Source organism: Pelecanus crispus, chromosome 14 (genome assembly GCF_030463565.1).
Source record: "Pelecanus crispus isolate bPelCri1 chromosome 14, bPelCri1.pri, whole genome shotgun sequence".
Classification (NCBI taxonomy): domain Eukaryota; kingdom Metazoa; phylum Chordata; class Aves; order Pelecaniformes; family Pelecanidae; genus Pelecanus; species Pelecanus crispus.
Window position 1 is genome coordinate 1,947,052 of NC_134656.1, and position 15,965 is coordinate 1,963,016.

The 15,965-nt window shown below is 42.5% G+C and overlaps 1 protein-coding gene across 1 annotated transcript; it reads left to right on the top strand.

The window, feature by feature from the left end:
- Window positions 1-771: 771 nt before the first annotated feature.
- DNAJC5 (DnaJ heat shock protein family (Hsp40) member C5) lies at window positions 772-12,714 on the top strand. The gene is made up of 5 exons (XM_009480257.2): window positions 772-823; window positions 6,135-6,271; window positions 8,682-8,895; window positions 10,539-10,710; window positions 11,492-12,714. Exons 2-5 carry the CDS (start codon window positions 6,165-6,167, stop codon window positions 11,593-11,595), a joined length of 597 nt encoding a protein of 198 aa, XP_009478532.1. The 5' UTR covers window positions 772-823; window positions 6,135-6,164; the 3' UTR covers window positions 11,596-12,714.
- The last annotated feature ends 3,251 nt before the right edge of the window (window positions 12,715-15,965 follow it).

A 15,965-nucleotide genomic window follows, 5' to 3' on the forward strand; every position in this document is an offset into this window, starting at 1 on the left:
CTGCGTGCCCGCCTCGTGTGCGGAGCTTCTCGTCCGCTCCGCTAGCTAAGCTGCTTTAGCAGTCTCTCTCCAACAACATCACAGATTACCACGACTGGAAAAACACACTTCTCTTGTTTTAAGTACAGCTATTTCACAAATGCCTGAGTTGAAAAAGTCCAAAGTCTTCAACAGATAATGGTAATTAGAGTTTCTGTGCGACTGGTATCTTTATTTTCGACAAGTGTGTGTCTTTCACATGGTGGAAGGTTTGGGAAAAGAGGCTGAAGCTACAGATAAAAGCATAGAGCCCTCAACTCTATAAAATATTTGCAACTTTGACAGCTAATCAATTCTAAAGACAAGTATTTACATTGTGGAGACTTACTGTCGTATAAAATATTTTTGACAGTAAAAACGCGTTTTATTTTGGGCTTGCACATCAAGGCGGCATTTGAGTGAAAGCATAATGAACACACTTAAATGCAGCCTTTAAAATGTATTTTCTAGTGCCAGCTGACAGTGTTGTAGGAAGCTGTGTGCCCATTAAACGCATCCAGCCTGCAGCGTGCCTCCGCGTCCCCGGTGGCTTCAATACTTACCTGCTTTAATTGAAAATTCTGTATAAGTATAGAAGGTTAAATTTTTGTTATTTCCCTTCCATCTTGTCTTTAGCATGTTACGAAGGATTGTTTAAGTAATGTGATGATAATTTTGCAGTGAGCCCTCAACGTAAGAGTTAGTGAACAATTGATTTGCTTTTGTTTTCTCTTTAGGAGATTCAGTTTTAGAGGTGCGTGGAGGCTGTTACCACTTACCTTGGAATATTCGAACTAGACACCAGGTAAGTACTGTATTTTTTGATTTCTTGTAGCTACTCATTTAAATGTAAAATAATGCCGAGGAAACAAAGTTCAAAGTTTCTTCTAGAAATCTCTAATACCTCACAAAGCCAAGCTTAAAACACCTCGTATTTTTCATGGTAATACAATCTTGTATGTGTTTCTCTCCTCTCCCCTTTAAAAATGGGGGTTTTTTTTCACCCTCAAAAAATACCAGACTGTGAGAACAACTCTAAACGAATCTGAGACAGATGGACAGGATGCGGAGGCCAGTGGTGCTATTTCGTTTTTGTGATAAATCAATATTTACTAAAGTGTTTTCTGGCCTGGTGTTTTTATTTAGACTTTTACGAGTAAATACTGGTTGAGATAGAATAATTCAGTTTAAGATTAACACCTGTAGTTCATTTTCTGCGCTGGAAATCTTTGAAAAGCTAGTAATCTTAAATTTACCTGACATTATATTTTACCACGCAGTCAGTAACCAGAAATGCTTTGTGGAAGGCAAATCTTTCCTAAGATACTCTAGTGCTTCCTAAAGTTGTGTAATAAAGCATCAACTAGGCGTAATTTTTGTAGGAGCTGGCAAAACATCGTTTCCAAGCTAAACTCTTTAATACAAACTACCTGTAACGTTGTCAAGCCCTCTGCAATTTCAGTTTTAAGAGCATATTAGCAGGTGATTAAAGGCACTTGCAGGGTTGGTGCCCCGGTGGCGTTGGGCTGTGCTAGGACCGCAGCCTGCCTCTTCTTCTCCTGTCCAGCGCTTCCAGCATGGCTTCGAGTTTGTCTTTCTCATTCCTGTTGTTTTTTATTTGTCCCTTTTGGGGATTTCTCTGTTCTCTGTGTTACTGGTGACGTAGGGAAAGACTGGGAAGCTGGTTTGTTCCTCTGGCTTCAACCAAACGCATTTGCAAATGTGCAGTTTGGATAGAGAGTCTCCCTTAAGGTTAATGACCTTCCGTTATCCTCTGTCTAGTGGGTAAGTGTCATTTACCATGTCAGGAGGTGGTGGATTTTGGCCGTTCCAGCGCGATTTCACTTTTTGGAACAACTCTTGACAGCCAGGTTCCCTACATTGAAGATAGACACTTCACTAAAACTGTTGTGAACAGCACGTGTTTAAAGGTCTGTGCATTGGCGCGTGCATTTGTGGTGTGATTTTTCTTTTTTTCTTTTTCAGTAACTTAAACTTATGAATTAAGAAAATTAAAATTCCGGTGAAGATTGTACCCCAATGTCCTGCTGCAGTAGCATTTTTAAAGTTAACATTGTTTGCTTTCCTCTGCCCCTTCTGATTTTTATCAGTGGAGCTGAACAGCCGCAGTTCCTTTCAAAAGCAGTCTTTCCTCCAGCAAGGGGATTCAAGTGAGCGGCTGCGCCTGCGTGACTTACGTGGGACAATGCACAGAATTAATTGGAAATGGGAAAAATGATATTTTAGGCAACTTGGTACTTTACAGTTTCCAGAGTTTTGTTCATGAATAAATACTTAATGCTTCATCCTTGAAGGGAAATGAAAAGTACCACTGTTAGCCTGCTTTCGGATGCTAACGACACTGAAATATTGTTGATGCCAGCCGTCGAATTCGCCCTCCATCCCTTTATTGCTACAAGGCGGCTCTTTCTAGCAGGGATCTGGCAGCTGCGATTCAGCGTCGTTGCAAGCATCTGCTCCCTGTGCCAGCAGCGTCAGTAGCCTCCAGCCTTCATCCTGCTGCGCTGCTAAGCACGTTTTCTTGGAAAAGTCGATCCCCCCTCGCTGCCCCTTCCAGGTGAATTCTTTGCAGCATCATGCGGCAGGGTCAGATGCAGTTTTAGTCCTCCCTCCCTGCTTCTGCCCACCGGATCTGCTGTCACCCTTTTTGGTGCTGGCATTCATTGGGATGTTCTGTGAGGATCTAATTCCCTAAACTGGCAGAGAACTATTCATTTTTCTTGGCTGTAATAATAGTTTGCCATTTTAAGGCGTTAAATACAATTTACGAAAGGGTCAGTGAACCTGGCAGAAACTAAGATACCACCAGTTTCATGAAACTTGATAGGATTCTTTTGGGAAGTTAAAAAGACGATTAGTCTTCCGAAGGTTCAATTTACCATTGACGTATTTAAAATGTTAAGGCTGGCTTCCATATATAGCCTACCAGGTTTAATCTAAGTCTTTCAGCAAGGTGGTACCAATTATACTTACCCAGTCATGCTGAAAACAGTTGCATTTTCTGGTAGAGCTGACTAACGCAGGATATTCTGGTACACAGATGGTTAAAAACTGTGCTGTTTAATCCGGGGGATTACCTTTCCTCAGAGCCTTCTGAGAGAAACCTCTTCAGGGCATCCTGCTTGGTTAGAATGTGTAGCAGATGGCTTTTTGCTGCTGAATACGACACTTTTTAAAAATACAGAGCAGCTTTCAGTACTGTGAATTAGAGGAGCCACTTGTAAAAACAGTAGGATAGATAATACCCTGGTTTATGAAGTGCTCTGAACTTCACTTGCACCTTTATTGTCTGTTTCCTATTTAAAAAGCCAAAGGTTGGGTTCCTAGTAATAATACTCCTCTGTTCCCTTAAATAACAAGCTTCTCAGACAAATTCCCATTACCATCTTGTGCTCCGCTCTTCTGCCAAGGCCACCGGTTTTGAAAAACAGACTCCCCATTACACCGAGTTCCAGATACCCTGGACTGTTCAGATTGAAGCGATTAAAGATTGCAGCAGTGTGGAATTTTATTCCTATGCCTGTCTTTATTCTTGACAGGCAGCCTGCAGACTGATAGACATTGCCTGGATCAAATTGAATTCGTTTTTATTAAACAAATTGGCCCTAATTTAACAGCGGAGATTTTATTAAGCGGAACATAGTGTATACCTGTGATCTGCAGCATCTGTGCACCAAGGGCATGTTGATTTTAAAGGAAGTTTGTTACGCCTAAATAGAGCTACAGGCTTTAACCACCAGTGTTTGTAACGCCCTTGAAGCTCCAGTTTGAAGCGATACCTTTGGAAGAGCTCAATCAACATGCACGGTCTCAACCAGGATGCTTTTTTTTGGTTGGTTGGTTGGTTTTTTCCCCCCCCTCCCCGACTTCAGATTAATCCCGCAGGTCCCTGGCAAAGAGCAGTAGCGATAGACACGCTCCCCTCGGCTGGATGCTGGAAACGGGCGCGATAGAGCCACCGGAGAGTGTCCTAGGGAGGCTGCGAGGACGCGGCGGCGGTGGTCGGAGAGCAGGAGAAGCTGCGCGGGGGAGCCGGGGCAGCGGTGGGAGCAGGCCTGTGCGATCGCTAGGTGACCGGGTAGACGTCAGGATCATCAGTCTGTGACCTCCGCAGCGGGACCGCTCGGGCTGCGGGGCTGGGGGGCTGCGGCCAGGCTGGCCCATAGCTGCGGATGGGAAAAGGCCGTCGTGGAGCGTTGTGCCTGCTGTATTCCTGGGGGTGGGATTCCTTTCCTGAATTTTTTTTTTTTTTTCCCCTTTCACTGAATCGGATTGTGCCCAAATAAGTGAATCAGTTGTGTTGTGTCTTGCAGCACTCGATAGTTTTCCTCTCATACAGAAACCTTTCAGTAGCTGAACAGTATCTGTTTATAAAAAAGATTTTCCTCTCCCTACCCACGTATTCACCTTCCAGATTCAAGGTGTGTTTTGATTTCTTACCCAAAGCATTAGGGCTTAAACCTTTTTTTATTATTATTATTAGTAATAATTTATAGCTTCCTTATTAGGTAGCCTTCAATTGGTGGTGGAGTCCCCATCCCTGGAAGTGTTCAAAAAACGGGCAGATGTGGCACTTGGGGACATGGTTCAGTCTGGTCTACCCTTGATTGGTTTAGTGTGGGCTTGGTAGTGTAGGTTAATGGTTGGACTGGATGCTCTTAAAGGTCTTTTCCAACCTAAACGATTCTAGGATTCTATGAAGCTTACCAGAGCTGCCAACGACGACTTGAAGGGAATTAGATGAGCGTTTCCTAGTTTAGCCAGTGTATTCTGGTCAAAGAAACTGGACACAGTGCCCAGCGTTAAACTGACCTAAAGCTGGAGAGGCCAAATGCAGCGGAGTGGTTAACGGCAGGCCCCGAGACGAACAAGGAGCCGTAATGCCTATATCCACGCCCTTGCCACCCAGTCACGCTGGTACGGGCGTGACGCTACCCGTGTGTTGGCACAAACAGAACCGTGGTTTTGTGAGGCGTATCGACACTGTGAGGTCATGCCGAGAGCCAGGCAGCGCAAGATGCGATGCCTGGGAGTATTGCTTTCAGGTAGCCTTTTAGAAGCTGAAGTTATTAACTTTGTTATATAAGATAAAGGTTAACTTAGAAAAGTCTGGTGCTTTAAATACCTTTTTCAAAGACTGCATAATCTGGTGTAGGCTAACTGTAATGACATAATCCAAAAATAGCCAATAGTCTCCTCTTCGATGCTCATCCTCGCTGCAGTTCTGCAGCTAAGGAATGGCAAACGCTAATCTCCTCAGGATGTTAGAGGCATAACCATATCTGTCTGTGGCGTGGCACGGGGGACTGGGGTCTTTCACATTTGAATTTGGAGCAGGAGGTTAATTCACGTTCAAGTAGCATGATTTTAACTGTAATCCATGTTAAATGTTTGATCCGTGACTTTAAATTATGAGAGGGGGGATCTCCGGAGAGGGCAGGCATTCCCTCTTCCGTAGTGGGATGCACAGACCTGGTCAAACCGGGTTTTGTCCAAAGGATTCTGCTCGACCTGGTGTCAGTGATGAGGTGGGAGCCTGGGGTTTCGGAGGGTGCCTGGAGGGGTTTGTTGTTGTTTGGTTGGTTTTTTTTAATATAACAGAATGTATGCAATTGAAAATACAAATCAAGTTGCTTACCCCTGTGCAAGTGTAGTGCAAAAAGGCAGCCTCAACGTAATAGCAAGCTATTCTATGATTCTATCTGTTGTCAAGTTGTTTTTATAGCTATTATCACAGATAAATTATCTTAAGACTAAGAAAGAAGATGAAGTAGCTTTAGGGATGTGTATGTAGTACATATCTATAGCTATACCTCAGCTGTTGATTTTGGGTTTTTGGAAAGAAGAGTGTATACAGTAGTGATTCTAGGGTGCCTGGTGTTGTGCTGAAAATGTAGTAGTTGTTTTCATTGATAATTCACTGAGTTTTGAAACTTTTTAACTTGCACATCTGTTAAGAGCCTTTTCTTTTCAAAGCACACTTAAACCTTATAAAGGATGAATTTTCACGTGGAAGCTCTGGTTTCAAGGCTGATTTGGTTACTGAGGTCTGTGGTGTTCTTTGTTCAAGCATTTCTTAATCTCTTTTTTGGCAGGGGCCGGTTCTCTCTTCAGGTTAGTTCAAGATGGCAGACCAGAGGCAACGTTCGCTCTCTACCTCTGGAGAATCGTTATACCACGTGCTGGGGTTGGACAAGAATGCCACTTCAGATGATATCAAAAAGTCATACAGGTAAAGGTTCAAGTTCTATGCCTGTTGCCCAGTAGCACAAATAGCTTTAATTGAGTGCTCAACAGATGACATCTTGACGTATAGGCTCGAGTTGGTTTATTTAAACCTTTTGGGGGAAGAAAAAAAAAAAGTAAGAAAACCAGGTGAAAACATGGTTGTTTCTTGCAAAAATTGGTGTAAAAACCTGCCTAGGCTTTGTATATAAGTGCTGTTAAATTTTTACATCTCATCTCTAGTAAGTTGAATTCTCAAATATGCGGTATCGTTCTGATAGGTCTTTATCTAGAGTTGAACAGAGTTTTAAGACAGTGTGATCAGAGTTAAATTCTTCATGTTACGTAGCCTTGCGTCTGGCTTACAGAGACCACAGATGTGCAGTATTGCCCTTTTGTCCATCATTTCCAATTCTGGCACAGTGAGGTATAGATGAAAGATGCAAATAAGGATGAAAACTGAGTATCAGCAATGACTTTTTTCCTAAAAATCCATTCAAAATTTCTTATTCTATGTGGAGTTACTATTTTTAAAAGAGGATTTTTTTTACTTTATTTCATTTCTTAGAGTTAGACACATGAAACAGCTTCACATTGACCAAATAAAAACAAACAAAAAAAGAGTCCTGTAACATCCTTCCTTTCCACATTCCCCCCAAATCAGCTTAAATGCAAAATTGCTGCTTCACCTTAAGCATCTACGGTCTTGTAGACTATTTGCCAAGTGGCAATGTATTTAACATTACACTAGGGGTCAGTAGTAATCTTTACTTGAGGATACTCATTTTGGAAGTTGTTTTCTTTTAGTCTTTAACATTTACCAAAACATTTTCCCTTTCAAAGTTACATTTTAACTACATGGTGAAGTCCATGAATAAAGTGAGTCCACAGATTCTCAAAAATTAGCTGTGTCTTCCTAAAACCTTTAACTGGCAGTTTGAATCGGTAAACTTCAAGCCTTAGCAACTGGAAAATAATTTTACCTTCCTGGGGGAAAAACAGTTTTTCCTTTGGAGGAATGACCCAACTAGATCCTAGGGTGAAATGTAGCTGCTTCATGATTACCTGAACCTTCATCTGATCTTGTTTCCTCTGCTGCTCCTTCGCAAAGGGAGGACTGACGCCTCTTGCTTTCATTCCAGTTGAACACCCATTGCTGGGCTGTGGGGTTTGTGTATGTGTAGGAAATGGGAAATTAAAAATATTTCTCTATTGCAGCCTGATCGTAGCTAAGCATTTTCCCGGTTTATATAACTTCCCTCTCATAAGAAAAACCATGATTATTTCAGTCCTCACTCCTGCATTAGTGGCAACCCTGGACGTTCTTTACCCGAGCAGCATCAGTTACAGTTTGAGTATTCCAAGTGCACGCTCCATTTATTGTTTGAACGCTGCGATATACTTGCATGCATGTCCAAATGCGTGCTTGTACATATTTTATGTTTGTCTAAATATTTCCTCATGCAAAGTTGTCGTGTAAAAGTCTTCAGGCTTCTAGTGTATTCCTCCAGTATGGGACTTTCTGGTAATTTTCTGTAGGAGGCCAAGTACCTTTTTTTGGTGGAGGAGAACTGTTAGCATACGGTTCTGCTTCATTTTTCTACTTGGGAGCACAAATGGCTCAAATGGCCAAACAGCATTTTTTTCTGTTTATAAGGAGGTGTTTGGCCAGTTATTTCCACTGATTTTGATAAATAGCCTGGGCCATGTCAGAACTAGCAAATTTATCAGTGCTTAATCTGATTTTTTTTTTTTTTTTTGGTGCTATGTTTAGAGATCTCCAGGGACTGTAAACTGCTGTCATTTAGTTGTAAGAGATCTCGCATGATTAGGGGAGGTACGTTGTGATTTCCTGATATCTTGAAACTCTGAAGCTTTGTCTATTCTAGCAAGTCTTGAACTGAAAAGTACTTTGTTCCTGCACAGGAATTGGTGAATTAACCACACGTGATTTTCTATTCTATTTTTACGTTCAGACACTGCAGACAAGATGTGGCAGCTTGCTTTTATTTATTCCTTGGTACTATATCTCAGACTTGTGGTGTGTCTTTTTTCTGTTAGCTTGGTCTTTGCTTTAACAGGAGCAGAACTTACTGGTGGAAATTGCTGGAGCTGAGGGGTAGAAAAAGAGTACTACTTTTCTTCAGTGTCTCTCTTTTTTTCTATTGGATTTCTGAGGGCCAGATCCAGCAGTCTGAAGTCAATCCTGTGAAGGAAGCTAGACAGTGCTGTAGCCTTTCTTATCATCTAAGGAAGAATCATCAGAGAAGTTGAATCGCAGATGAAGGAAACCAACTGGAACTTGAAAGTCTCCCTTGAGTGACAGGCTATGGAATTTAAAAAAAAAAAAAAATCAAAACCCAGGAACCCAAATCCCTGTTTCTAATCTATAATGGTCTCTTTTTTCCTTTCTGCAGGAAACTTGCATTGAAATATCATCCTGATAAAAACCCTGATAATCCAGAGGCAGCAGAAAAGTTTAAAGAGATCAATAATGCACACGCAATATTGACCGATGCCACAAAGCGAAACATTTATGATAAGTATGGTTCCCTGGGTCTGTATGTAGCAGAACAGTTTGGTGAAGAAAATGTGAACACATACTTCGTGCTATCCAGCTGGTGGGCAAAGGTAAATAAAAGCGCAAAGAGAAGTTATTCTGGATTGGCATTTAAAAGTCTTAAAAAGCTCCATTTGATAATTGTGCCTGGTTTTACTTTTGGAAATTGCTGAATTTCTGACACCTGGTAATTAACCTTCTCTTGCTGTGTTGCAATCTCTAGTTCAGAAGTATTTTTGTGTTTGACGCAGGCCTAATAAGCAAGACTTACATTGCTAAGAGAAGCTTGGACCCTTCTAGTGGATTTAAGAATGATGAGGATTTTGGGGGTATTCTTTTCGGTAATACCTGCGAAATGATTTTGCAAAACGAATCCTGACTGTGAACTTGAGCTCACGCAGGAGATCCTGTTTAGAAGCATGCTTACAAACTTGCTCAGAGGCTTCCCTGAACAAATGTCACGTCTTGAGCTCCTCTCTGATTTGAGAGACTCCAGGTTACTCGTTCGTTTGCCCATCCTTGTTTCTTGTGCAGCCGAAAGAGTATCACCAGTATAGCAGAGTTACACTGCAAGCTCACATTTCCTCACAAATGCATGCAAAAGCTGTTTGACAGCATTGCGTGCATGGGGTAGATGTAACAATTGTTGTATAGATACCTTCTAGGAGTCTTCTGCCAGTACCAAGGAATTGCTGTATTTTACTGGACTCAAATTATTTTTAAGTGTAATATGCTTCTGTCTTTTTAAGTAATAGATTTTAAAATCACCACATTTACTCAAAAGTGCAAAAAACCTGTATGTTGCGCGTTACGCATTTCTCATACTGAAATTGTCCAGGCTTTTACATTTTGGAGCTCACGTGATTGCAGTCTGCTTGCACAGAAAATAATAAGTAAAAGACAGCGTGACTACAAAGCTGAAGTATGAAACCATAACTGCACCAACTTACTTATGTAGTGACGTGACGCTGTTCATGGTGCTTTATGGCTGATTAAAATCTTTTCCTAGTCTCGGCATTTCATTTCATGGGTTCATTTTTCTACCCTTTGCCAGCATTGTCTCCATCTCTCGATTCCCCTGCAGTAACGGAATAGTTATATGAGCGTGCTGGTTTGCTGTTTTTAAAATTATTTTTTCAAACAATTACACAGTGACCTCTATGAAAATTTTTAATTTTGCCCATTGTCACTGTGATAAGCAGCTGGCAGACTTGGCTAGCTCTGAGTTGCCTTGCTCACATTTTGGTAGCCTCTAACCTCAGCACCCCGAACTCCAGTACGGTGAGCTTTGCAGCCACGCCTGCAGCCTTGGGTAGATCAAAGTCCCTGCTGTAGGTACATGGCGACCCGTGCGTCGGCTACAATCTGTCCTAAACTATTGCAGCTCTTGATTTTAATACAGATACACTTCTTAGACCTGTATCTTTTGCCAGTTGTAACAGAATAGTCCACTTAAACCTAAACTGTAGGAATTCTTCAAGTAAACCAGGTTGGCAGTATTCACCTCAGTGTACAATGTTGAGAGCCGTAGCCGGTTTTGCACATATTTTTAAACATATCTTGGTGCTCAAGTATAAAACTGTAGCTAGTAAGTTCTGTCTCTGCATCGCTGTATTTTTGGTCTCCGGTTTACATATCTGAGTCTCACAAAGTCAGTGGTCGCGGCGTGGTAGGCACCGGTTGTGAATATTTCTTTGTCTCCTGTCCTCTGCAGGCCTTGTTTGTGTTCTGCGGGCTCATCACAGGCTGCTATTGCTGCTGCTGTCTGTGCTGTTGCTGTAATTGTTGCTGCGGGAAGTGTAAACCCAAACCTCCTGAAGGCGAAGAGCAGGAATACTACGTCTCTCCAGAGGACTTGGAGGCACAGTTGCAGTCAGATGAAAGGGGTAGGTAGAAGCACGGTGAGGTTTCTAGAATGCCCGTCGGTCTCCGCCCGAGCGCTCGGTGCCGCTGGTTAAGGAGCAGCGCTTGCTTTGCAGGGATGAGCGCAGGTCTCGGATTGTAGGTGATGGTGAGGGAATGCTTGTGGCACAAGAGTTACGCGGGTGACGCTAACACTGGAGATGCAGTTGCTGACATCTCCCCGAGGGTCTTCGTTGAACGTGGGGTCAGCTTCAGAGCTGTAGGTCACCATCATTTACCTTCCTTCCCACGTCGCTGCAGTAACGTTGCCGGGCGGACACGTGTGATTCCGCAAAGGGGCTCTTTCGCCCCAAAGGACGGGGGTGTCAAGGCAGTTTTGTTACTGCGTCAGGCGTAAAGGAAACGGGACTGCTACCCCAGTAGCTACATCTAACACTGTTTATGGAAGATATAATGCTATTTCTGTAGAATTAAACCATCATTTAAAAAATTGTAGAGCCTTGTGTGTGCTCTGATCATGTTTGTAATGGGCATTGCTGAATGGTGGGCGAGGATCAGCTGCTCCTACGTGAAGAAGGAAATATAATAAATGTTCCACGTGTAGACTTGAGTCATTTGGTATTGTGTGCGAACTGAAAACACTAAATTAACATCATGCTCTTAGAGGAATGTAAAATTGTGTTATCAGAGTGTTGTAGGGAGATGTAACTTAAGCTTACCAAAACATACGATGCTGGTTTTTGGTTTTGTTTGGGGTTTTTTTTTTCCCCCCTGGTGTGCTAAGCCTTTTGTCTCACTTTTCAGAGGCCTCGGACGCACCGATTGTGATACAGCCAGCATCAGCCACAGAGACGACCCAGCTCACAGCTGACTCTCACCCCAGCTACCACACTGATGGATTTAATTAAGTTAAGGAAACACTGTAATTAGAATGGATAAAAAAAAAAATACATGGCCAACTCAACACTAGAATCATGAACATTAGAAGTAGAGAATGGGGAGGGGGAATAATTCTGCCACAGTAAGAAGGCAGCTTTCCAACCTGCCGAAAATATTTTGTAATCCCTTCAGCCTTCTGTCACCTTTCAGTGTCGTATCTTGATGATACGTGAAGTGCTGTAGCATGCAGTATTTAAAGCAGTTTAGCTACGGTCTTGTTTCCTTTTTTTTTCCTCCCTGTTATTTTTTTTTTATAGCATGTATGGAGTTATGTTAAATGTCCGTGGTATAATGTACTGAGTTGTTACAATATAAGTGCGATGGAGACATTCTGCATTTTAAGCAGTGGTACTGGCCTAAAAATGAGATTTAAAAAGAAAAAGTTTCACAGAAGCCACCATTCTGAGCTGTCGAAGACCTTTAAAAGTTCACAATTTTCATTTGAGTGCAACAAACCAATTCTTTTATTCCTCCTCCTATTCCCACGTTGTTATCTAAGCAAGTTTACAAAGCCAAGAACCAAAAATGCCAGTCCTGCAGAGCTGGAATTCTCTTTAATGCTGGTTTTCAGCTTAAATAAATCTACCTTGAAAAAATAAGAAGGGAGAGTTTCCAATCTTTGAACAGTAATTTGATGAACAGCTCTTTATGTGTAAGGCAATTTTCAGTGACAAGGTAACCGCAAACTGTAGTTTGTCACAAAACCAACTGTGAATGGGCATATTTGGTGGTGGAGGTGGGATTTTAACCTCAAGCACAATTCTGTTTTCGTTTGAGTTCAGTCGTTTTCCTGAAATGCTAAAGACCAAATAGTGCAGCTTTTTTTGAATGCATGAGAATCTTAAAGTGAAACTGGGTAATTGGTTTTCACTGAGCAAGTGAGTAAAACGCAGACAGTAGGCAACAGCATAAATGTTTAAAAACAAATCGGTTTTAAAAAATTTGTGCTAATAATTTGAGATTCTAATAGGCAAATGGGGTATTATGTGTGGGTTTTTTTAAAGCTTTTGTAATATACTAGCCCTTTAATTTTCTCATGAACATCTTTGTGGAGCACTTAAATGGCTTTTTAAGAACACAACACCTTTGTGTTTTTGTATAATTTGCACATTGTCTTGCATTTAGACTTGTTTACACTAGTGTTTGTCTTTTCCTCAGAACAACTATGGGGAAACCATGGCAAGGTTTCCTGTACTATTTTGAAACCAAATCATGTTTGAATACTGCTCTAAAAACTGTGTTTTATTGAGATTTAACTGTTGAAAAAGCATTTTAGGCAGGTGCTGAATTGCCAGTATATTTTGTTGTTAATAATCTTGCTTTAGATGATACAGAGTCAGGATCTCGAACCAGAGAACCTACACTTGCCACTTTTAGCAGTTAATTACAGCCTCTTTAATTTTGATCTTTATGGTTTTATATCACACTGCCTCTACTGTCCTTTGTATCCCCCATCTCCCCTTTTCATTTTTCACCTATTTTTGTCGAGCGGCTATTTACAGCCTTCCTCCCGGTGTTTGCTTTGAAGGTCTTTCATGCTGCTCTGTTACAAGATCCGGGTCTTGCTTTTGAACGGGGTAAAGCGCTGCCGGCCTGTAAGAAAACCGTCAGAAAAATGAAGGTGACTCTCCTGCCAGAGAATCGTTCTGAATGTATTTTCACGCTATCTTTGCATGAACTGAAAATGATGGAGCACATAAAACCTGACGTGAAACAGCGTTAAACGTGCTGGGTGGAAGAAAATGTTCTTAACACCGTCTCAGTGCTAAGTGAGGGATGTTTGCAAAATCAGACTTGCCTGTAGCTGCTGGTACAAGCCCATGTTTGTTGCCTGTATGTGAGCTTGTTGCAAAGAAGCATGCTTGTGATACCCCATCAGGTCCCAAAAATTCAAAAAGAAATGTTAATTTTAATTAACTGGCTAGATTTCAGTAGTCATTTCTTCCTCGTTGATAGTCCTTTTAGACCTGAAACGTGGTGGTTTACTGGACGGTACTTTTAACTTTTTTCTGTCTGGAAAACTCTCTCGGGTGGCCCTGAGGACAGTCGTGTATGATTTGGCTCGAGGTCCTTATTTAATTAAAGTCTTTGTTTGACCCCTTGGAATGAAAAGCAGTTTTTAGGCTTAAAAAAATGTCACGTTGGCTGTCCTTGTAGATTTTGCCTGAAGCCTGTTCTTGATGTTGAATTGCACGCTGGAATATGCTTGAATATCTGCAGGCTTTGTCCCCTAAAACCTCACCGGTTAAAGTTGCCCTTATCTGTGCAAATTATGTTCTTGGGTTTAAAAAAAAAAAAAAAAAGTCACGTTAGGGTTTTGGGGGTTTTTTTTTGGCTTTGTAAATGAGCGTAGTTGATCAGAGCGAGTCGGTAGAATGAGGAAAAGGCTGTTTCTCTTGCACTGTGGTTTGTTATACTCCGCGTCCCCGTGTTCATCTGGATGGGTAACACAACACCAGCTCTTGGCGGTTGTTGCTCTACTGCGGAGCAGCTGTGATCCCCGCCGCTGGGGGGTGGTTGTTGGTGTTAATTCGGAATAATACTCTATTTCTTAACCCCTCTGGGCTGCTTCCCCTGAACTGGAAAGGCTGGCGGGAGGCTGTGGCTGCGGAGAGGTGTGCAATGCTCCTGGAGTTGCTCCGCAGGCTCCTGACATCGGAACCGAAACGTGGGCGGCAGATGAGGATCAGAGGCGATACCGTTACCCGTGCTCCGCGCTCCTTGGGAAAAGATGACATCCAGGATAAATTTGCTGGTTTAGGTCTTTGCTTAGCAAGGCATGGGTTTGAGAGAGACTGCTTTCCTTTGGGCTGTGTCTGTGGGTGGTGTGTGAATAGTAAATTAGTCTGTATGCTGTTACACGCCAGGACGATGTGTTAGGTGCTCCGAGGGAAACTACTCTGAGATCCCAGTTACAGGGAATGCCGAGAAAAGATGTTTTGAGATGACTATTCCTAGTTTCGGAAACTGTCTTAAGTTTTCCCATGTTACTCTATAATCTCTGAATTTAAGATTATTGTGTATTAATGTAGTTCTTCTTGAACTATATAAGCAAGCTATTTAAACATTGCTGCTTTAAACCAAAACTTGCGTAATTGGAAGACAAGTAGGTTAATGCCCGCTTTTTTCCCCTGCTCTTGTAGGTAAGGTACAAGAACATCCTGGGCTCTAACATGAGTTGCACTTCAAAATGGCCGAGTTGAATCCTAGTAAATGCAAAGTTGTATTGGAAATAACGTTTAAAAATCTGGTGCAAAAGATCACTCGGCAGTTTTGAGCTTGGGCAGACGGAGCTGCGGTGTCCCTGCCAGAGCTGCAGTAGCACAGCGTCGCAGGCGCCGCGGCCCGTGACCCGGCTTACGTGCAGAATGTTTCCTTCCAAAATTAAACCCGAGCGCTGTTGAGCTCTGTTCAGCGTGTTGCCAGAATTCAAACTTGAGCTTTGATTTTTCTTTTTTTGTTGTTGTTGTTTGTTTGTTTGTTTCTTAAAAGTTGTATCATTTTTTTTACAAGTTGCCTGAGACATCCGTTTCAGTAGGTCGGCCACCTCCATCTAGCTCATCGAACAACTCTTCGGCACCGATTTTCTTGGCGCTTGTAGCTCCTCCTGACGAGGAGGGCTGTCGGGGAGAATCTGATCCGGAGAGCTTCCGCTGGCTGCTGTTAAGGACCACTGACTTTATTCCCGAGCTGTGTTGCGTGGAGAGCCGTTCATAGCTTAGGGTGAGTAGGGAAAGCTCCTGCCTCGCTGCAGAGAGTGCTCAGGTGCCATCGTCCCTCCCGCTCGCGGCAGAGCTGCCGGAGGAGGAGGAGGAGGAGGAGGAGGTGCTGGACCTCGGTGCCCCGTCCTCCCCGGGGATGGGGAAATCCCCGACGCACTGTAGTACAAGGAATTGTACACTTCACTTGAAGTGAATGAAGGGGCATTGCACCCGTTAAATGCCAGTTTCATTTTGTTAGTGATGTTTGTAGGAAATTCTTAAATATTTATCTGTATATAAATTTGTTTATGTAAACCTCAGTGGCGTCTGATAGGGTGTAGATTTCTGCTGATTCCATGCAGTGATGTTTTAGAGCCATGATACCTTTTTAGTCTTATTTTTAGATTTGTAATATTTTTAAACTGCTTTAGATATTAGCGCTCATAGTGTTCTTAAAATGTGATGCTCTTCGAGGTTTGGGTGAGCACGGCCTGCAGTCCGATCGGAAACGCCTGCCGAGGCGAGGAAGGCTTGAGCACGGTACTGAGAAATGCCGAGTCCTGCAGCAGTGCTGTGGTCGGGGGAGCGCAGGTTTCAAACCCCTTCGTGTCAGCCTGTAAACGCTGCGGGTGCAACCA